The sequence below is a fragment of the Nesoenas mayeri genome, assembly GCF_963082525.1.
Source record: "Nesoenas mayeri genome assembly, chromosome: 4".
Classification (NCBI taxonomy): domain Eukaryota; kingdom Metazoa; phylum Chordata; class Aves; order Columbiformes; family Columbidae; genus Nesoenas; species Nesoenas mayeri.
This window is the reverse complement of record NC_137540.1, coordinates 50,116,158-50,140,093: the sequence shown is the minus strand read 5'-3', so window position 1 is coordinate 50,140,093 and position 23,936 is coordinate 50,116,158. Positions and strand designations below refer to the sequence as shown.

The 23,936-nt window shown below is 38.4% G+C and overlaps 1 protein-coding gene across 6 annotated transcripts in view; it reads right to left on the bottom strand.

Moving 5' to 3' along the window:
• The window catches only part of FRYL (FRY like transcription coactivator), a 170,770-nt gene that overhangs the window by 132,596 nt on the left and 14,238 nt on the right, over positions 1–23,936 (bottom strand). For 4 of the 6 annotated variants that reach the window (XM_080343138.1, XM_080343140.1, XM_080343139.1 and 1 more), the window contains exon 1: positions 3,592–3,886. In XM_080343138.1, coding sequence (XP_080199264.1) covers positions 3,592–3,760 — 169 coding nt within the window. In that variant the 5' untranslated portion in view covers positions 3,761–3,886. Of the gene's footprint in view, positions 1–3,591; positions 3,887–19,132; positions 19,342–23,936 lie in introns of those variants that run through there. The other 2 variants (XM_080343143.1, XM_080343142.1) reach the window with 1 other exon arrangement.

Genomic DNA, 23,936 nt, shown 5'->3' with positions numbered 1-23,936 from the left:
TCTGGATCCCAAACAGTATTATGGAGCAGTCTCTGAATGTAAGCGAGAAGCAAACAGAGATTGGAGGTCGGGGGAAGCCATGGTACAGAAACTGATTTTTATTGCAAATAGATGCTGGGCCTCCTGGTCATCCTCTGTTGTACAGGGCTGATCAGAAATGCGACACGGAGCTGAACGTGCCCTGCAGAGTTGCTGGTATGACAGGGACGCAGCACTCATAGGCACTTTATGCCTATCCAGCTCCTGCTGTTAGCTCCCTGAGGCAATTACAACTCTACTACTCATTTCTTTACCACCAAAGAACACATTTCCGTTGGCTTACTTCTGTTCCCCTAGCAGAGGCACTTGAAGGGAAGCACGTTTAATGTTTGCAAAAGGAGATGTTTTCCATACAAAGAAATAACGTGGACACTGTGAGCAATGAGAATACTCACATCGCTGATAAATTTAACATCCCTTGTGCAGTTACTGCAGATTTGACTGTCACAGCTGGCCACCAAGACTGTTCCACAGCATTTGCTACCCTGCCTCACAACGCAGCCAAAGCCCCGATCGGCAGCAGAAGGGCACATGTCACACAGCACGGGTACAGCTGCCACTTGCCAGTTTGCACAAAGCAGTGGTGGCGTTCCCCTTCTTTAACGCTACAAACATCAAAAGGGAGAATATGACATAGTTTAGAGATGTGTCTGTATGTGTACAAATATTATGTGTTTTTCAGTACAGTAAAATACTTTCTCCAGATCTCCCAAGCTCATCTTTCTGTTTTTAATTTGGACTATAGCTTTTTTGAGACAGACACTTTTAAAGCTGTGAACATACCAACTCTTAACTACTACAGTAAGTTTAAAACAACTACTTACTAACATCTATTAAGTGTTGTAATGCACACAATCATATGCAAATACTTCAGCAAGTAAGATTTTTTTTCCTAGAGCTCTCATGATCTTATAAATCTAAAAAGACAGTTCGGAAAGATTACTAAAATACACTTGAAACCACTCTGACAGAAGCTACATTTTTAAAAAGATGTGTCACCAAGTGCATATTTCTAAGGCCTCGTTTTCAGCTATAAAACAAAGTATATACTAATTGAGTTAACATTTTGAAAGACAATACTGGTAAATATTTTAATCCTAAAGAAAAAAAAAAGAATCACATCACTTGAATTCCATACAAAATATTTAGGTCAGATATATGCAAACCCAACTAAGTGCTATTGTCAAAATAACACTTTCATGCTTTGCATGCCAGGAATAGTTTAGTTTTGTTGGTTTGCTGGTTGGTTGAAGATCCTCTGAAATACTTTTACATTTTAAACTAGTTGTCAGATTCTGTATTTCACCTAAGCTCTTACTAATGCAAAAATGTTCCCTAAACAACAGCAATAAGGAACAGAAAGTAAAAAAAAAAAAAGAAAAAAACCCATCGACTTACAAATTCAAACATATCTACAGGACAAACCACTTTAGCTGTAAAAACCTATTGAGTTCCTCAACAGCTTCATTATATTAAATCCGGTGGTGCACTAACGCCACAGCTGCTGACATTAAGCAAGTAAATGTTGACTATTTTTTTTCAAGTCATTGTATTGTTTTATTACCTGTTTTGTCGACACCTGCCTCCTGCAGCATACCCAACTGGCAAACACAGTAGTTCTTTTGCTCTGTTCCCACAGAGCAGTTCATTCCATTACCAAGATACAAAAATAGAAATAAGCAGATAATTTAAAGAGGATTCAGCTACTATCTGCTATTGTAAAAGCATGATCCCAGAACAGACTATAAGTCTGCATTTCGCAAATGATGACATCACACTATTAAGTGTTATTAGTTAGGCACTACTGATTTCCACAAAATCACTACTAGTAATCACTATGTGGCAAATATTTAATGAGTAAGAAAGAAGAATTCATCTTCAACCATGGGAATGGTGTATTCTATGTTTGTTATCCTCATTTGCTTGAACTATTGACAAAACATTGAACAAGGGTGAATGAACATATCTGTTTTGTCTCCAAACTTCAGCCTATAGCATTTTCTTTTAACCTGGCACAAAGACAATTCTATTTATTCTGTAATTGCAGCATTTGAAATAAAATATTATTTAAAAGTGAGAGCTATAAGGAAACCATAATACAGCATAAAAGCAGAACTGATGAGATATGCCTACGGAGATGTTTGAGCTGTGCACCTCACAGTGGTATCCAACTATAAACTTCATGGCTCTAAAGCATTCAAAGTTAAATGAGGACACAAACCTGGCTAAGAGAGCATTACCCTTTCAGACACCATGAGCTTCTGATCAGAATTTTCAAGCAACAGGCAACAGAAGTCTTAAAAGACCTTTCTCTGTAACTAGTCTTCAATAGTCCATACAATTACAATATTAACTTGTTCTAATTTGTTACACACAGGAACAATTCCTTTAACAAAACAGATCTGTCCCTGCTTTCCCCAGCTGCCAACATTACTCAACCTGACAAAAAAATAACAGTAATTAAAAAAAAAGGGAGTTATATTACAATCAGAAAGGCAGAGAAAAGTCCTTCCAAGGAAACCCCTGTATCCCGCCACCATCACAAACTTAATTCCAAATGTAAGGCTGTAAGTTCACCAGCCAATAAGACAGATGTCACCACCTCCCAGCTCCGCACTTAGGCACATAAGGGAAAAAGTTTCAAGGCCACAATAATTCCTGAAAATAGCCACCACGTAGCAAAGAGTAAAACTTTGTATCTAATAGCCACCAGGATCCAAGACCATGAAGACTCAAGACCTTATAATTTTAGCTGAAGGCAGAAAGAAGAAGGAAAAAAACAACAACAAAAAACAAAACCACACACAAACATTAAACAGTAAAGCTGGATTTTCCATTGCCACCCAGCTGAACTGTCTGAAAAACAAACATTAACTCATTCTCTTTCTTTTTATTAGCACAATACACTGTAATATTTAGACACTAACAGGTAGTTAAAAAAAAAATAAATCTTCATATAAGCAAGCTTGCCTGTGTTTTTAAGTTAAAATTCTTTATACAATGTCCATATTTTTTACTTAACCTCTTTAATTTATGTATTGTTTTTATTTTATTTTTAAAAAACCTGCAATCTTCAAAACACTAAAAAAGGAAAGCATAAACTTGTTTGAAATGAAAAAAAACTCTTAAAGGGAAAAGCTTTAAAAACTTTAGGGATGTGAAAAACAGGGAGAGAAAAGATGACAAAACTTGAACCCTGCACTGCAGTCCTAATCCTGTGCAGCACCCATCTGACTGTCAACTCTTAATGCCTAATCACAGCTACATTACAGTTTAGAAACTTAAATAGGGATACTTATCTCAAAAAGGGGAAAAAAAAAGTCATACAGACATGAGCACATTAGAAATCCTGTAAAGTTACTTTCAAATAGGTCACTAACACATGAGAGCGTGTCAATTATAAAATAGTTCTAAAACTCAAGACACTATTATCATAGTGACTCTGACAAAAAGGCCTTTTATAATCAAATTCGGGAATTCAGCAAAGCTATCATGATCTGAAGAAAAAGCTTAGTAATCGGCTTTTAGCAGGTTGATGCCATGGATACATACTGTAAGCAGGATGGGTCTCCTCATCTTCATCTATTGTTTGTCCTAATGCAAACAGTCTGACACGTCTCATCTTCAGTAGCCTTGGGGAGCTTTCACGGGCAGCACTCCCAGCATCCAGAACTACATCTCCAGAAACAGCAGTGGGAACAATTTTTTTCAGGAATTCCATTTTTACATGCCCCCTGTGTTCTTAGCATTTACTAAACTCAGTGGTTTAGCTACACTTTGCGCAGTCTGGCTCCCAGATCAACTTCCTTGAGCAGGGAGGTGGACTACACCGCACTGCTCCTCATGATGTCACGTTGAACCTGGGTGGTGCCACCACCAGCACGTCAGCTGCCAGCTGCTCCAAGGCAGATTTTAAAGACGTCTAACTGTACAGACTGATAAGAAAACCAAACAACAGCAGGCCTATATATTAACCAACGCAGGCTAAAATCTACACTTGTAGAGGATACTGTATTTAGCATTGCAACAATTTTAAGCACTAATAAAATGCACAGTGTATTTCAAATTCCTATCTGACAGAGTTCAATAGCTCTTAATTTTCATGAAGTACACAGTGTTCATCTGCATTTGAAAGATAACACCATTCAGAAAGTCTATGCACCAGCTTTACAAAGCGTCTAACAGCACCACAATTCAAACCATTTGCATTCTCATATGGTTTTCACTACTAGCTACAAAGTTACTAACATTTATTAAATATTAAGTTCTGTTTTGCAGAGACACTGATGCTATATTTACCACTTAAAACACTCAAGCCATCTTCCAGAAAACGCCAAGTACAGAAATAACCTGTCTCATTTTGTCCAAATGTCTACTTTATCCCTAGAGCTGCTTCTCCACATACGCCTGGTATAGCTGAGTTTTTTGATTTTGTTTGGGGGAAGTTTAAATGTTTTATATTTAGCTTAAAGAAGTCATTATGAAAGATTCCTTGCATTTGGAGCAGAAAGCTCTGGGGAAAAATTATACATTAGCATAGAAGAGTGTTCCTTAATGCTTTCTACATTTGGGAATACATATCATTGTATGACTTAAAGTATTTTTTACTTGACTTGGAGATCCACAGACACACTACTAGGTAATATTCTCGCCTCGTCTGCCACCAAAGATTGTACATACACACCCCTAGGAGGAAACCCACTGATACTCACTCTGAATATCTGAGCAGCGGCATGCACGCTTCTGTTATTTTTATGAGAGCAGTTCAGTCTCCAAGACATTTCTGAAAGCATTCAACACAAAGTTATCCAGCTTGAGCATGAAATATACCACACTAATATACATTCCTTAACAGAAGGTTCTTTATCTGAAATTCACTGCTGTGCCTAGCTCTTCCTAAAAAAAAAAAAACCAGCACAAGCTCTGAAAGGCAGAATAACCCATTTCAGGTCTCAGTTCCAGCAGTCCAGTGCTCACAAGGGGCTACTCACTCGGATTGAGCTGTCAGTCCTTTACTGACCAGTTCTACTGTCACACTTCATATGCCACAACTTAAAACATTTGGTACAAGTTCACTACAGTTGCAATGTAAGAACTTTTTTCAAGTTCTATATAGACGTGTCATATCTTTAGTATTCAGATCTACATTAAAATCCTCACATATTGAAGTTAGTCTACATTTCCCTTGTAAATGAATACAAAATTCCACAAGGCCTGACCTTATCACAGAAGACATATTGTTAGAATATAATTTCCTGCAGTGAAAGATCTGTGAGACTGAGCAAAATAATTGTCTGTATCATTATTTCATTCACAGTATTTTTCCTACCAATATAAAAAAGTTACACGAAATATATTTTCAGAAAAGCAGTTTATGTGTTTTCAGAACAAATAAGATACATAAAGATAATTCGTGAGTATAAAAGATCACGACTCATTACAAACTCAAGCAATCATTTATCCAGAATAGCATTATTTTCCATAGAATTTCTTTTTTTGCCCTTGAAATCTTGCCACAAACCTACTTTGCACTTTCTAACATTTCGGAACAAGAGAGAAATGCAGATGCTCATGTGAGACTGAGAATGCTTCCAACCACCCATGGGCCAAACTACAGTTTGCAAAGAAGGGAGTAATCGGATATTTCAAGTTGTACCCAACTGAAACGCCCTCCGAAGGGTTCACACCAGACACCAAAGTGCTCTTAATCACACGGCATAGGTTTTAGGACATATGTGGACACAGGGTGGAGATGACAGATGAAATGCAAGTACCCAGTGCATCATTTCAGTTCAATGCATAAGGTGCGACTTTCTAAACAATATGCAGCGTATGTGAATTAGGCACAAAAAAAAGGTTGAAATCACACTTCTTTAATAAAACATAACAGCGTTTCAAGTAACAGTATTTACAAAGAAAACATAAAGAGTAAAAACCACCTGCCATATACATAATCATATTTTCAAGATCAAACTTGACAAACTGATAAAGCTTATAGAACACAGTTATATCCAAAAGCTTTTGATTGATTTTTTTCCTTCAGGATGGTGTTTGACTCTAAGAAAAAGACATCACAGAGTTTTCTACAGAAGATGGCTGTTCATATATAAATAAAGATAAATATATGTATATATTTTATTTATATTTAGGTATGTATATGGACGGATGGTGGTTATCTCCAGGACTTCCATATTTCATTACATTCTATAAGAGCTAAGATAGAAAACTAAGGTTTCTGCCTACATCATTTCATGTGCACTACTCTCACAATTGCTCTTACCATCTTCCTTAAACAGTACAATGTAAAACTGTGGTTTTTATACAATCAGAGCAAGCTTTACAGATAATCTATCAGTGGAAAACATCTGAGAAGTCTTACAACTGTTATAATCAAATTCATCCTTAAAAGAAACCAAAAGAGGCTACAAAAAGCCTTATTTGATAAATTTTAAGCCTTTCTTATTCTGGAACCTCTAAATAAATAAAAAGAGGATTGGTTGACTCGAGCTTATATAGAATTATTATTTGTATTACAGTAAGTCCTTTGACATTTTTCTGTGTGCATTCCACTTCTGTTGCACTCAAAGCATAACTCTGGTTTTGAACTGAAGTGCCTTCAGGCTTCTCCTGCCACAGTTCTGCAGCCAGTGATAAAAACAGCAAGATAACGTCCAAGCTCCACATCCCTCACTAACAGGAATCCACATCAGAAGGCCTTCCCATCAGAAGGGAATAGAAATAGATCACGAAACATGCACAAGAACCACACTGGGAGAAGCGGTGAGTGATCAGAGGGTAACAGCACTTCTCAGAGCACCGTCCCTTTGGATTGAACCTTTCAGGACACAAATAGCTGTGCTGGTTGGTGGGGGTGCACAGGAAGAGCAGATACACAGGGATTCTGTTGAAGCAGATGACACTGCTGATGAAGAAACACCCTAAGGAGAAACACTGAAAAACACAACACAATCCATGAAGAAAGATCCACATGAGAGAAACTACTTTCAAGTCCCTTGAGTTCACGTCTAGAGAATTTTTAGAATTAACAATAAAAATAGTAAAAGAAAAGTATGAAACAGACAACATACTTAAAATTGTAATTTTAGAAGACAGCCTAGATGCCTTGTAGCCTACCAGAAACATGTGTTATTTGATGGGTCTCTTCATAAACAAGCATGCATTACAAACTTTCAGTTCTGTAACACAGAACGTTTTCAAAACTATCCTACCTTGCTAAAGTGAGCCCACTCCAGTCATACCAGCTGCCACAGAGAGGACACGCTATTTACTTTCAATCTAACATATCAGCTGGCAAGCCAGGTCCTGGGGTTTTTGGAGGCGGGAGAAAGAGTAGTGCCCTTTGGACTCAGAGGGATTACAGTGCCAATAGGGGAATAAAAGGTTCCGAAAGGGGAATAAAAGGTTCCCTAAGGTGACCTCGCGCTGCCCGCACCCTGGCCCGCAGCGCCCCCAGCCGGCGACGCCCCCGCGCTGAAGCCGAACCTCCCCGCGGTGGCACCTACCGCCCTGGTGACACTGTGGGGCAGCACAGCTCCTGCGGGCACACGGCACCCCACCGCCCTGGTGACACTGTGGGGCAGCACAGCTCCTGCGGGCACACGGCACCCCACCGCCCTGGTGACACTGTGGGGCAGCACAACTCCTGCGGGCACACGGGACCCCACCGCCCTGGTGACACTGTGGGGTAGCACAGCTCCTGCGGGCACACGGGACCCCACCGCCCTGGTGACACTGTGGGGCAGCACAGCTCCTGCGGGCACACGGCATCCCACCGCCCTGGTGACACTGTGGGGCAGCACAACTCCTGCGGGCACACAGGACCCCACTGCCCTGGTGACACTGTGGGGCAGCACAGCTCCTGCAGGCACACGGGACCCCACCGCCCTGGTGATACTGTGGGGCAGCACAGCTCCTGATGGCACACCGAACCTTTGGCTTTCTCATGGCTTCTCAGAGACATGACCACGTTTGGTAGGACAAAAGGGGAGTGAAACTGCTAAGGAAATGGAGGCACTACGATAGCACCCACATATTTTACTTAGAGGGAAAATATATAGGAAGTTTCTCCTTTTTAATCTCAGAATAGAAGTCTAATTTATAAGAATTTGTCTTATCCCAATGAAAACAAACTGTTCCTCTCCTCCAAAAAAATGAAAGTCAGACATACATAACTGAAAGCAGAATAAAACAGTAGAGTTAAACACTGAACCTGCAGTCTAGCCTGTACGTATAAATTGACACACCTGTATTAAACACATGAGAGGTGTTGGGTTCTGGCCAGCTGCATTATTACTTGCTAGCCAATTAGCAGGCCATAATTTCACACAGAAGACTGTAGTGGTAGGGAAGACAAGCCCCATTTCTTTCTCTGTATACATCATGCTTTGTAAAATGGCAAGACTTTTTGCTTTAGAACTGCAACTTAGCTACATAAATATATATATATATATAAATGCAGAAACTACACAGATAACATAACCTCAAAAATGTATGCATATGGAGAAAACAGTTTGTCAGACTGTGGAGTCATCTCACCTTTTGGCAGTCTGGACTAACTACTTGTAAGAAACTGACATATTTGAGGGATTTAACTTTGCATGTCAGAGAGTTCCATAATTTAAAAATATATTTAAGATAAAAGGCCACCCTTCATATAATCTAAAATTATATTTTACCAGTTAATTCACAAGCTACTTAGCATTAATGGTTTTCTTGATCCAGTTCAATTAATGTAATTCAACAGCAAAAAAAAATAAAGACCATTATTTCACAATAAACCATTTCTGTATTGGTGTAAACTTGTAGGTTTAAAGTATTTTTAATGCAAAATAATAGCTAAGCCATTTAATATTCCTACAGTGGGTTTGTTTGGTTTCTTGTTTTTGTTTTGTTTTGTTGTTGTTTGGGTTTTTTAATGTAAACATGCTTTTCTCAACGAAAGTCTAGCTTTGTTTCCTGAGAAATGAAATGAAACTACCCAACAACTGTCAGCTTTTGGTGAAGTTTTGATTTCCTGTCAGTCACTTAAGCTGTATTTACTCTGTATGGAGGACTGGGGGGTGGGTTTAGCAAGTTGAGGGACTTTTTCTTTGAAAGGTTGGGGGTTTTCAGAGTGCTTGGGTTTTTTTTTTTTAAGAGCTAAGCTTAAATTATTTTAGCATTAGTAGAAGTGAAATAAATAAATAATAAATAAAATACTTGGCAAAACATATTGGAAGCTGAACATAGAACACAGCTGTTATGTTCACTGACTGTAGTATTATCCTGTTTAATAAAAAACAAAACAAAACAAAAAACTTTTACTGTTTATATATTAGGTAATAAGTGTTCTTATCCTGAAGTGGCATGCAAGAATGCAATGCTTTCCTGAACTCATAAGGAGTTCCGGAGAAGACCAAGATATTGCCTTATCCTTCAGCTTTGACACTCCTCAGTCAGCATAATGATCTGGGCTTCCTCTTGCTGACCTCTTGCTTGTTCCAAGTACTGATGTATCACACAACATCTTCCAAACCTATTCATTTCTTTCACCAATAGACTTTCTTCAAAAAGAACCTGCATTTCAAAGCAAATTTCAGAGCAGTACCTACTCTGAGTCATACCCATTCCCATGCAAGTAGGAACACCGAGAGAAAACATAATTACGCAATCCCAGTGGCCAGATCTTCTACCTTATAAAAGGATCAAAGAGAACAACAAAAAGCATGATGTTGATATTTCTATGCAAAGGACACTAAAAAAAAACCATTTCAGGAACAAGGCTTCTGTGGGACAGCTGCCAGTAAGTGAGACCAACAATAGCAACATTGCTGTGAAACTGGATCTCTGAGGAATTGAGAGCTGAAAACCTTTACCGAAAGCTTTTCAAGTGCTTGACAGAAATACAAGGAAGAGAGTTGCCAACCATTAATGTAGGTTTGCCTATAGAAAGGCCAGAATATAGACAGTAAGTTATAAGGTATCAGAGAGAGTGCAGAGGAAGATGATGAAGCTGGTGAGGGGCCTGGAGCACAAGTCCTGTGAGGAACATCTGAGACAACTGGGGCTGTTCATCCTGGAGAAAAGGAGGCTGACGGGAGACCTTATCACTGTCTACGACTACCTGAAAGGAGCTTGTAGCATGGAGGGTGTTCGTCTCTTCTACCAAGTAGCAACTGATAGGACAAGAGGAAATGGCCTTAAGTTGCACCAGGGGATGTTCAGATTGGATATTAGAAAAAAACTCTTCATGGAAATGGTTGTCAGCCATTGGAACAGGCTGCCCAGAGAAGTGGTGGAGTCACCACTCCTGGAGGTGTTTAAATGGCCAACTTCTAAAATCATGCCCAAAGCATTAAAGTCAAATGGCCAGGGAAAGAACCTACTGTTCACAATAACCTTCATTCCAATCTCAAAAGTGCGTACAGGACCAGTTTTTCTTGCTTGCCTTATAAAGCCTGACCTAATCTTAGTTTACTGCTTAAAATTTTATACAAGGAAGGTATGTTTAAAATGTTACTGAACTGTGGAAACTATTATTACCCTTTTTTCATTGTGACTCTCTCCATAGCTTCTATTATTTTTTTTTTTTTTTAATAGGAAAAAAAGAAAAGATGAAAGAAAAAAGAAAAAAAAAAGAAAGCAAGAAGCGAGCTTGCCAAGTCCACAGCACACAGGACAAGCTCAGTTTTCAATACCAATGAAAATATGCTGGACACCTAGATTAAATACAGGTTCTGTCTTGGTTTACAGAGCATTCATCCACTCTTATCTATTTTAGTTCTTCCCTTGCAAAATGGTCAGCTTTTGAAATACGGTCACAGGAAGTTTATTTACACTGCACAACAGAAAGTAGAAATTAATACTCAACCTAGTAAAGAAAACTGAGTGGGTAAATTCACAAGTCCACTTGCATGCCCAAGTCTCTATGATTTTAGGCATACATCCTCTGTGCAATATTATACAGACCATACCACTAAAACTCTGAAATGCTATATAAAGTACAGTGTTACAGTGAAATATATTTATATCACAATATTTACGTTAGCTGAAGAGCAATGAATTTTTACATCTCATGATACACAGTACTCCTATATAAAATTTCATACTGCCATCTCTTTCTTGTAACAAAATCACAGTGCCAAAGGATGAATAATTAGAGATCAAGATTCACAGGTGAATATTGGAATTAGTAATAGAAGAAAAAACCTGCATTTTCTTAAGTTATATCTTTGTTCAGCACCAAGGGTAGTTAAGTTGCTGAACAAAAATTATTTCTCATACCGAGATGCTATCTGTGGGACTTCAGAAGGTTACTCTTAGCTACAGGATATAGGTAGTTAAAACTCATGTATCTATTTTCTAAACAGAATATTGCCAGAAAAAAACTAGATTTCATGTATGTTTGCTCACAGATATGTTGGGACAATAACTTTAAAACTTCTCCCTTCTCATATCTTCTATCACAAAATCAGAAATAATATTATCTATCTAAAGCATTACAATATTTTTCTAGTGGAAATACATAAGCTTTCGATGATAAATCATAGTAGTTTTCCTCTTTAAATCCTAAATAGAATACTTCCTTCAGTGTAAAGCAACAGCACTCCAATTCTTCTGCAAAATATAGACGTGTCTGCCACTTCTTTTTACTTAACTTGAATGTACTTCCACTTGATAACCTGAACATAACCAGAAAGTACAAATGCTGCTGACAGAACTATGTAATTTGGTTTAAATGAAAAACAGTCCAATCTGTCAATAAATGTAGTTGCACTAGGTACTCTGGGCTGAAGTCTTGAACATTCATGGCTTCCAGGAAAGATTGGCACCTGTACTAAAGGAAAACACTCACTTCTGCTCATATCAAGATGCCTTTCTTACCTATCAGGGACACATAATTATTATTTTAATTCAAGGCAGTGGAAGATTAAGATACTTAAGGAGCTTACTTATCAGATAGTACATGATCTGAGCATGATTTACCATAGTCATACATCAAATGAATACCACCTACTAATTTAGAGCAAATCTTTACTGTAAATTTTGTAACCCTAAAAAAGAGTAACGGTCTTTCCATACACAAACACAGATTGTTTACATTTTTTTTAATTAACATTCAATTGTCTCCCGTCTTAAGGAGAAGGGAAAAAAAAACAAACCAACCAACCACACACAAACAAAATCACAAGAAACACCACCTCCCCGAAACAACCCCAACCAAGCCAGTAACAACCACCAGACAGCCCATCAGGAACAGCAGAGGATGCTCCCAGTGGAGCTCCATGTGGGCCCATGGAAAGCTCAGTATTGCAGCTGCAGTACGGAAACATTTGTTAACTGCCATTAAAGTTTAACAGAAAACAGAGCTATCCTTTCAATGCTATAGACATTCACATGTAGCAGAACTTACATGTTTTAAGTGACTATATTCATTTCTAAAAAGAAAAGCAGTGGATGTGGTCTACCTTGACGTCAGTAAAGCATTTGACACAGTCTCTCACAGCATCCTCACAGATAAACTGAGGAAGTGTGGTCTGGACGATTGGGTAGTGAGGTGGACTGCAAACTGGCTGAAGGGAAGAAGCCAGAGAGTTGTGGTCAATGGGGCGGAGTCCAGTTGGAGGCCTGTATCTAGTGGAGTGCCTCAAGGGTCAGTACTGGGGCCAGTATTATTAAATATATTCATCAACGACTTGGACGAGGGAACAGAGTGTACTATCAGCAAGTTTGCTGATGACATCAAACTGGGAGGAGTGGCTGACACGCCAGAAGGCTGTGCTGCCATCCAGCGGGACCTGGACAGGCTGGAGAGTTGGGCAGAGAAAAGTTTAATGAAATATAACAAGGGAAAGTGTAGAGTCTTACATCTGGGCAGGAACAACCCCAGGTTCTAGTATAAGTTGGGGAATGACCTATTAGAGAGCAGTGTAGGGGAAAGGGACCTGGGGATCCTGGTGGACAACAGGATGACCATGAGCCAGCACTGTGCCCTTGTGGCCAGGAAGGCCAATGGCATCCTGGGGTGTATTAGAAGGGGGGTGGTTAGTAGATCGAGAGGTTCTCCTTCCCCTCTACTCTGCCCTGGTGGGACCACACCTGGAATACTGTGTCCAGTTCTGGGCCCCTCAGTTCAAGAAGGACAGGGAGCTGCTGGAGAGAGTCCAGCGCAGGGCAACAGAGATGATCAACGGAGTGGAGCATCTCCCTTATGAGGAAAGGCTGAGGGAGCTGGGTCTCTTTAGTTTGGAGGAGACTGAGGGCTGATCTCATTGAAGTTTACAAATATATAAAGGGTGAGTGTCACGAGGATGGAGCCAGGCTCTTCTTGGTGACAACCAATGGTAAGACAAGGGGCAATGGGTTCAAACTGGAACAAAAGAGGTTCCACTTAAATTTGAGAAGAAACTTCTTCTCCATGAGGGTGACAGAGCACTGGAACAGGCTGCCCAGGGGGGTTGTGGAGTCTCCTATTCTGGAGACATTCAAAACCCGCCTGGACACATTCCTGTGTAGCCTCATCTAAGTATTCCTGCTCCAGCAAAGGGACTGGACTACAGGATCTTTTGAAGTCCCTTCCAATCCCTAACATTCTGTGATTCTGTGAAAAGAGGCAGGGAATTCACACTTTAAGTTCTAGAAAGGAAAGAGAGTAGATATAAGTTAAGTTTGTTTGGCAAGGTTTGGGTTTCAGGGCTTTGAGCACAGGAGAGGAAATACTAACTTGCAGTGTAAGATGTTGAATGAAATCCCATTTGCTCTTCCTATTTGAAAAGCTACAATATACTTGAGATGAAACAGTGGTCTGCCTAAGTTAAGTACTAGATGAGGTCCAAAAATTTTTCTACTAAGTGAGGAAGAAAATAATTTTAAAACCTAGAAATGTTGGACTATCAGCAAATAAGAAAAGGTAGTTGCTAAATGCACTGCTAGAATAAATAATTCTCAGTAAATCAAAGTCACTAAATAAACAAATACGTGGGAAAGATGAAGAACCTAAATCAACAAATTGTTGAGCCATCAAAAAAAACGCAGAACCATTTATGTACGCCCATGCAGATTTGCTCACTAAAATTAATAATATTATTACAGTAAAGTTTATGAAACTACAGAGAGCAATCAGAGCAAAGGTACCGCTCCTTCACACAGGCTCTGCTGCTCAGGCATCCTGACAGTGACCTCGGGGCAACCAAAAAGCTCAAATAGCACATTGACGATTAAATCTTACTGAGTATCACAAATCAAAACAGATCTATAGAACAAGCACATCATGAATGACAACTTGAAAAATACAGATTGAGACAAAATAGTGATAATGTACATTTAACTAACACCTACCACCAGATTAAAAAAGATTATTCTAATATCAGAAGAAACATATGTGAGATTAGCATGTACTGTGAAAGAATTTAAGGAAAAATTCCTGATTTGGAAGAGAATTGCAGAATTACGCAATATCTGAAGGAGAGGTTAAGCCTGCTCCTATCAAGAGTAACAAGAAAAAACCTGCCTTTGAAGAGCAGAAAGAGACCACCATTGAAATTTAAGGACACAGCTGAAAATGATCACCCAGGAAGGTGGGGATTCCTTTATTTAAACAAAATTCAATGCTCCAGTAATCTGATTAGAATAGAAAAAGAAGATCTGCGTCCTTTTCTCACTTGTGGCTTTTTAAATAGATTAATAACAGATTTCTAATTGTCATAGTGAAAGACAGGAGGATTATTTTTCCAAGAAGTTTCAAAGGCTGGAATTACATTCTCCTTAAGGAGGATACCACAAAACAAACTTTACTGCTTTCCATTTCTTACTAACTAATTTTCAAAAACATCCATTCTTTTCAAGTTAACATGCATTAAACAGAGATTAAAAAAATATCTAAAGAGAAGGTAACACACATTTTAAAACACACAGAGATCATCTTACAGTATGATTGTTTCAAGCCAGCAGACTACCTACAACTGGAAATACACATAGGTGTCAAGACTCTCATTTTGTTCACTTAAGGATTACCTTTCATCATTCACACAGAAAACCCAATAAGATACGGTTAAAATTAAGAATATTAGCTAAGTAGAACTTAGAGAGGGCCTCTTTCCTTGCACAGCACTGTTATTCCTTCCTGACTCTTCTGTACTTTTTAGCCTGAATCTTTACATCCTGTGAGGTAATGCCTCAAATAAAAGGATCAGGGACTGCTGTTACTGCATTGTCTGCAGCAGAAGTGAGACTTCCTGCACTCCATAAGCCATTTCTGAGCCAGAGACACTTACTGAGGAGCTAAGGAGGACAGCAGAGATGAGAACTTCATCAGCTGTAGGTGTGAAGTGCCCTGGGCCAAGTGAGGCAGGAGGTGTTACACCAGGCTGGACAGAAGCACAAGGGAGGGGAACACCCAGAGTTTCCACAGGAAAGCTCTGCAGCTATGTAGGAGATACCAGAAACAGCTGCATCACTTGTGCTTTACACCCAAACCTTTGAAAACATACCTACCATTGTCTCCCAATCTTTAAAGTACTTGTTTTGTATAAAGACACACAGTGTTTTCACTAGCTAGTAGCCAAGGGAGAGACATTTTTCAGTTCCCTAAAGACTTCTGGTTTCCGTTCTATTATATATCAAAGATTTAAAATAAAACACAGAGGTCTTACTGTAGAGTAACTTGTGGAGTTACTCCACATCTTGATAAAGAAGTTGCTGTTTCTTTTAAATCAAGCACCTCTCCAAGATAATTCCTTTCAAGCAAACAGCTGCTGGCTACACATGGGAAACAGCAGCATCTCTACAACCAGTAATAAAATAGTTGTCTAATCAAAATGTGTTAAAACCAAGATATTAAGATGCACATGCCTACAGACAGCTGTATATAAATAAATTTCAGAGTTCTAAGATCAAAAAGTTAATCAAGATCAAAATTGGTTAGTAGGCAAGAGTTTCCTTCTTCACTACCTTCTTGCTGATGCAGTATTCTAAGCAGACTTCTAAAAGAAATCCACAACAGTTCAAGCCCCTTTGAAGGCCAATTGTATTTCATTCCAGGCATTAAAGAACACCACTGATAGTGTCCTATTATATTCAATATACAAGTAAATTACGTTAAAACAAATATATTGTCATAAAGAAATCGTACTAAAAAACTAGCATTTGTGATAAAGATATATAGCTGTTCTCCATGACAGGAAGTTCAAAAAGAAAAAGCTTCACAAAAGGTTAAAAAAAGGAATTTTATTTATGTTGAACATTGCTACAAAAAAAATCCTCTGACCTTCTAGACTGGAGCAGTACACACAAGCAAAACAAACACACACAACAAAACACACAAAAACCAATAATGACAAACACACCAGTATCTTGGAAAAGAGAAATCCTACAAGACAGGTTGAACAGTTGGCTTTTTTTCCTGGTCTGACACGCACAGAGCTTTGCAACTTCACAAATTAAGCAGTTCTTCTGTGTCCCTATTGGCATTTTCATCTTCTGTTTTCTTGTAGATGCATCCCAGATGTTCTGCATTATTTGAACAACATGAGGCATCATCAAGTGTGGGGCATTCTGCAAGTCATTCGTCACTGCAAGTAAGCAGGTTCTACAAAGCTCTTCAGCAGAAACACACCTCTGGCTGGGCAGCAGAGTGAGAACTAATGTTCAAAAGTAGCGTGGGATGGGCAGGGGAAGCCCACAGAAAAACCCTATTAAAAGTTGGTGAAGCCCATTGAACTACATAAAAGACACATCTTAATAGTAATTTTGTAATTAAAAAAATGTTTCCATCTATTTCCCCAATATCCATCTTACAATTAGAGACAGGTAATAAACAGCTGAGCAGGGTCGTGAGTACCGAGTACTGCTTTAATCCTAAATCATTATTTAAGGAAAGAAAGACCAAAAAACCAAAACAACACAAAACCACTATGTACAAACAACAAGCACATCAAACTTTCCTCCTCTTGATGGTCCTTTATTTTCTTATTTTCACTGGAATAAAACCTCAACCAAACTTAAGTGTTACACCTGTGAAAACACTTGAAATGCATGAACATTGCTCCACTGAATACATGAATTGCTCCAAATACTGTTTAGTAATTGCATTTACAGACAGGAATAGGCTTTTCAGGACAATTGATGCTCCAGATAATTTTTCAGAGAGATCATGTAGTCTTCACCATGAGATCTTTTTGAGACCTGACTGGATAAAGCACTGAACAACCAGGTCTGATTTCAGGGAGTAAATTAGGAACACAAGAAAAATGGCAGGTGGTGCATTTTTCAAGCTATATATTGTTTTTCCTTCTCACATGTAAGGAAAGCACTTCAGATAAGACTCTCTCTGCACACTCTGACAGGAAAATATACCCTGAGAGATTACTTGTCTTTACCTTTTACTTACTGAAGTGAAAAAAAAAAAAAACCCAACAAGTTTTTGCCTACACACAACACAATGGGTTTTTAATACTGAAGATGGACAACAGATACAAAATCTAAGGACCCAATGCTAGGGTTATTTTTTTAAACCTACTGCCTGATTGCCTTTTAAACATGTAGCAATAGCTACAGAAAGTACAACAATTACTGAGAAGTATTCCAAGAGCTAGATCAGCACTGAACAGCCTTGCTTCCAATAAGGATAAGCTACACAATTCAACTCTGAATGCTTTGTTTGTCGCTAGAGCACATTTTCTATATAAACACATAGAACATGTATAATAAATAAACCTTTTAAAGTGAGGTAAAACCAGAGCTGCCTAAAGCATGATAAGCACCCACAAGAGAACTACTTACAGCAAAAATTATACTAATGTCCCGAAACCACCTGCGTTTATTTTTTTTTGTTTCGTTTGAAGATTGGAGTTCCTACTCTAATGCTAAAAACTGTATTTGCCTTCCTCAGACAGCAGAAAAATAAGGATGTTCAAGGTAAATTTCTCCAGCAACAAATTTATTATCTCTTGAGAGAAAGAATATGTACATCATGAACACAATAATTATAGCACAAAATGTAATATAACTAGGAACGAAAGCCAGTGACAGAGGCAAATAACGGGGATATGATACACTGGAGAAGATCCAATGCTAGAATCCATTCACATTCTGTTGTACTGTATACTTCTCCTATAAATAATACATTGGATAATAAAACAAAGAAAAGCAAGAGCTACGGTAAAAATATTATTGTATAATATTCAAATTCTTCAGGATAATTAGAATAATAGTACATATAATATCCTACTACATTCTGTAAAGTAATATTATAGGATATATAATAAACACAGAACACCTTGAATACAGAAGTCCACATAGCAAATAGCACAGAAGCAACAGCACTTCAATATTTTCCTCCTGTCGTGCCATTGCGCACTCTGTTCTCAAAGGCCAAAAGGAAGCACAGTCTGTCAGTTTTGCTACTTGACTACAGGGTGGCAGTACCTTGCATTATTTCTGAAGGACATTTTAGATGTTGGATTAGTTAGATAACATTTCAGCACAGAAGTACTTTACCCATAACGACTACCCTGTGCTTGACAGCAGCACAGATCTACTTACTACTGACAAAATCCTTACATGAAGAGCAGTAAAGAGCATTTAAGTAAGGAATTGTGGCGGTCTTTACTAATTAGCTGCATTACCTGGCTTCATCCACAAGAGGACAGAGCTCAGACACCTGACTGCGCACAATAAAGAGGACTCTGTTAGCACCAAGAAGTCTGATTTGCAATGAGCACAGAAGTTGGTGAAAGACAACTTAAGAAAATTAATGAGCATACAGGAATTACTTCAGAGAACTACTGATTGTACAGCAACCACATCTGGCTTAGGAAGTCCCCGAAGTGCAGGTCACTGGAAAATGGGAGCCTGCTTGTCCTGTTCTTAACCTCTTCCTTAGACATTCACTTTTGGCCATGATCAGTTACTATGTTAAACAAAACGTCCTTGTTTAACACAGTACAGACACCCTTCTATCCAGATAATTGATATCTGAAGTAGTAGTAGTTCAAAGTGTTAACAGTATAACATACACAACAAAGACCAAACCAAAAAGGAAAAAAAATAGATGCATGAAAATTTATTTATGACAAAATTGTGAAAAAGGTCTTACCACTTAGAAGCCATAGTTAACCACCAAGGAGAGCTGTTAGCATATCGCACTTAGGATGGATCCATCAAGACATTTTCTCCCGAGTCCAATGTGTGCTTAAGAGATGTGAGGAGTAGACAAAGATGTAAACAGCTACGAGTCGACTGGTATGTAGCCAAATATTGGAAAAGGGTCTCCAAACACAGTACAGATAAACAAAATATAAAACGCTGAAAAGAAAATGAGAAAAAGCACAGTCAAACCTTAGACACTCAATGGGAAAGTCAACATTTGCCAAAAGATTTAGAATTCTGATCTTTGTCACTGAAGGGTCATAACCAATAAAAATCTGTTACATTTATCTTCAGAATTTTTGTTCTGCTCAGAAGCTAATGATTCCTAATGACTTTTTTTGCCCTGAAAAATTAAAATTGACATTGGAATAAAATCTAGATTCCCACACTCAGCATATTTTAGGCACATCCATTCTTTGTGGAGAGTTTTAGTTGTACTTTAGTTATGAACCTACTTTATTAATCATATATACAATCGTTTCCAAATGCAAGTTATTCTGAATCATATTTTTTGTATTAGTCCTTTTATTTCTTTTCTGATTTTTGTTGATTTTTCTCCCCCTGCTTGGTTAGTGGGAGGATGTGGTCAGAAAAAGAAACAAACAGTCCTTCAGCTGTGTTGGCTGTAACAAAGCCTTGAGAACTTCTGGAGATTCCTTCACAACAGAAATTTGTATGCAACTTGCACACTTGTCATAACATGCTTAAGTGGCAGAGTTTGTTTTTGTTCTTCTATACTGCCAAACTACATTAAAAGCACTTTAGCATTTTTAATTTTACCCTGAAGGCAGATGAAGCACTTTAACTGCTTTTAACAACTCAAGTCTCAACATGCAGCAGCAAGCCAGCATTCCTGATCACCTACTGCATATGGAGAGACAAAAAGCTGGGGGTTTGTTTGTTTTCAGTGGTGATGGGTTTGGGTTTGATTTTTTGCTGTTGTTTTGTGGTTTGGTTCGTTTGGGTCTTCTTTTGTTTGTTTGTTTGTTTGTGTTTTTGTTTTGTTTCATTTTTTCATTTGTTTGTTTGGTTGGCTGGGTTTTTTTTAAGCCATAGCCTTAAAAAATGCAAGTACATAAAAAGACCTGTACACCCAACGTGACTTTATCAGTGCTCTGATGCATCATGAATGTACTAGTTTCCTTTAGGGATGTGTGAACCATTCATTCAGTCACCATTTCTTTTATGTACAGTTTGTTCTACTTCTTAATTAGTGTTCCCAAAAATACAAAAGAGACCCACATAAGAAGTGCAATCTAAAGGTAAAAAACACACATTCTGAATATTTTAAGATGTAAAAGAAAGTTTAAAAGTGGGACTTAGAGACAATGAGGAAAACTAGATAAGCCTTTGGAAATAGAAAGCAAGCTGATGTTTATATATAATTTGGGAACATGCTATGTAATTCCTTGAAAAGGCAAAAAAAAGTCAAACTCTTGACCAGTTATAAAGGGAAGCATTTAATGACACAAAATTCTAACTCTGAATTTTACCTGCTAAATTGCAACTCTCTAATCAAAACATCAACTGCTTTCTGTAGCTTGTGCATTTGACAGTAGAGTGCATCAAATCAGCATCACTTTTTCCTCTGTACACAATCAGTGCAAGAAAACACTTTTCTATGCAGCAGAAATGTATGACCTTTCAACTTGCCTGCTGACATTTTATCTCACTTTCTCAAGCGAAATATATATTCACAGACATGAGTCTGTTCTGCTTCAAGGCTGCCCCCTTCTCACTGTCTGGGGCAAAACCAGTCTGTGCTTCTCACTCATCTTCATTCTTCACAACACCAGATTCCACCCTGCCCCAACACACCACCCAATTGCCCAGCTGCTTAATGGAGGAAGTAAAGTTAAGCTGAAAACCAACTGGGCTGTCCAAGGTTTCAGACAACATACTGATGTTTCAGTTCAGCAGGCAGAGTGTTTAAAAAGACCACCCCAAAGGGTGGAAGGCACAGGAAAACTCATTGGAGGTATTCAAGCAATACTGAGCAACAATGAACTTCAAATTGCAGCTGCTGCCCAGAACTTCAAGTACAACTACAGTTGTATTTTAATACAACCTAAGGTGCCCTATAGAATCAATCTGATCAGATTAAGCCTGACTAAAGGAAAGAAAGGTATCAGTAAAGATAGCAGTAAGGTTGAAAGTCTCCCACAGAGGTGAACGAAGTTCACAGTAACGACACCATATTGCTGGAAGGAAGTTCATTGGCTTCATTTCCTAACTGCAGCTTACAACTTAAGAGTTAAAATGTAACTATATCAGATGTGAAGTCAAAAGTATCACACAGAAAGAGGTTTAGCATTTGGGGTTCATCCCTACAGTAGATTCATGAAAAGCTAAGAAGCAGAACATGACAAAACTATGTAATAAAGTCCAAAGTACAAGAGGTTAGCTATCACAAGGCTTAGAACAGTAATTCAAAGGACACTGCTGCATAAGCTTTCATATCTAAAAAAAATTCAGAACTCCTGTAACATCCTGAATTGGAAAACACAGCTAAAAGTCCAGCCAACCTCAAACCTGTCCAATAACAGCACATGTAACTTTTATTAGGTGAACTTTTTTTTTTCTTTTTGGGGGCAAGAGGGTGTTTAAAAGAGAACTTTTATCTCATTTTTAAGTTGATATATTATGTTCACAGAGTAGCTGCTATAATGTTGGCTACCATGCAAGATTGAATTCAGCTTTACCTTCAGTATACTATGCTTGCTTTTACAAAGGTAGAATAAAGGCAGAGTTATAATTATATTTGGTTTTGAGGCATTATTTTTAAAATCACAACAAAAAAATTGCTAATAAGCCAGTTTAGAGGCAAATGTTTACAGAATGGCACGATGGCCACTCGAATATGTGGCTGACCTAGACTTTAGCTCGGCTAAATAACACTCTGCCACAGGCACTGCTAACATAAATAACACGATATCCCCTGTGAGCTCTGGTTCTCTGTCACTGTCCCCCTCGCTCCCTCCCCAAAGTGATGGCAGGTGTGGAAAGAGTCCATACAGTGAAGAAACATTATCAGGCCACAGGGCAAGGTAAAGCCAGGCTGCAGCCCAAGGTTCACGACTTACACCACCCCTCATGCAGGGGGTGGAAGGAAAAAAACACATGATAACTATAACTCACATTTATTGTACAACATATTGACCATATATAAGACTTTCTTGGGACAAACCAATCAAGCATATTTTCCACTACAGCACTGGGAGATGCTACCAGCAGGCTGAGAGATTTTCAGGGGCTGACCAATTGCTCCATCATCCCAACCTTATCTTCAGCAACAGTCTGCACAGCTACACTGTACCAAGCTTACTGTTCGCTTTCCTCCCAAATAAGTAATATTAGTGATCGTACCAGAAATTACAAAAAAAACAAAAAAACAAAAAAACACACACACACACACACACACAAAAAACACACCAGAAAACCAACTTTCAGAGCACTTGAATATTACAGAAGGCATTTCTGAGCTAACTACCCCATGAGACTAGATTCTTTACGAATAAAACGGGGGAATGCTTTCCAGATTGCCAATGTCCAAATCTGCCCCATTTCTTTACTATAGCTTGGCACACTTTGTCTTAACAGAAGATTTTCAGTAACCATTTGGTTCTCTTGCTCCTTGCAAAAGTTTTATTAATAATTTAACAAATATATAACAACCACATAATATAACAACATATTCAACACCACAAACTAAAAACAGTTACATGATGAATTGAGTGTTATTAAACACTGTCAAGAACGTGGTTGTCATGCAGTACTTTCCCAATTTCACCAACCATCTCCTTAGGGAAACCCAGCCTTTTTTCCATTCCAGGATTCACACAACCACTGAGACTGGGTGCCTGCTGATCAGTTAACTACAGGGAAGGACAAAAATCATAAACCGGAGAGAAGCAGGGACTCCAATGCAAAAAGCAAGTATCTGGGGGGCTTAGGGTGGTGGGGAGAACAACTTCATTCACCAAAGATATTATAACTGGAAGATACATAGACTATCAGCAAGACATTGAGGTAGGTTCAACTTCTGCATAACATAACAGAAATGAGACAATGCTCAGGAGGCAGATCAAGATCACCTAAGGGGAATCACAGGAAAAGAAGAAAAGGATGAGTATCTCGGTCATATCAAAACTCTGGAATATAACCAAACATCTGCACCTGAGAACTGCATTTGTTATACTGGTTCAACACTTTCTCTTCATAAGAATTAGAAATAGCTCTCCATTTACGAACTGACAAAGTTCAATTGAAAAGACTCCTATAAAATCCCCATTTGTAGTTGAAAGGGATTTTGTAAGAAACTTCAGATGAGTGCTTGGTACCAAATATGTAATAACTTGTCCACATAACTCAAATTTTAAAATATATATATTGCATACTCCTTTCCTTAGTACAAAAAAATAAGAAAAGTACACGAATCACAAATCCTGTCCATTGGGCCAGTGCCACAAAACCTGCCTATTATTTAAATTTTTATTATAACTTTTTACTCTTTGGAATCTCATTTCAGACTGCTAGAAATATGCCCAAACTCAAACTGTGTTTTTACCAGAGCACAGTGGATATTTCCATTTAGGCATAAGATCTTTCAAGACTCTCACATTAGCCTCTTAATAAAAATTGCCTTTACTAGTGCCAGAGCCCAAGAAAACCACTGCTTTCAGAAACAGAGTGATACGACACTTGTTCTGTTACACCTTCCCTTGGTGCTCATGTCCTCTGTCTCCCACCTT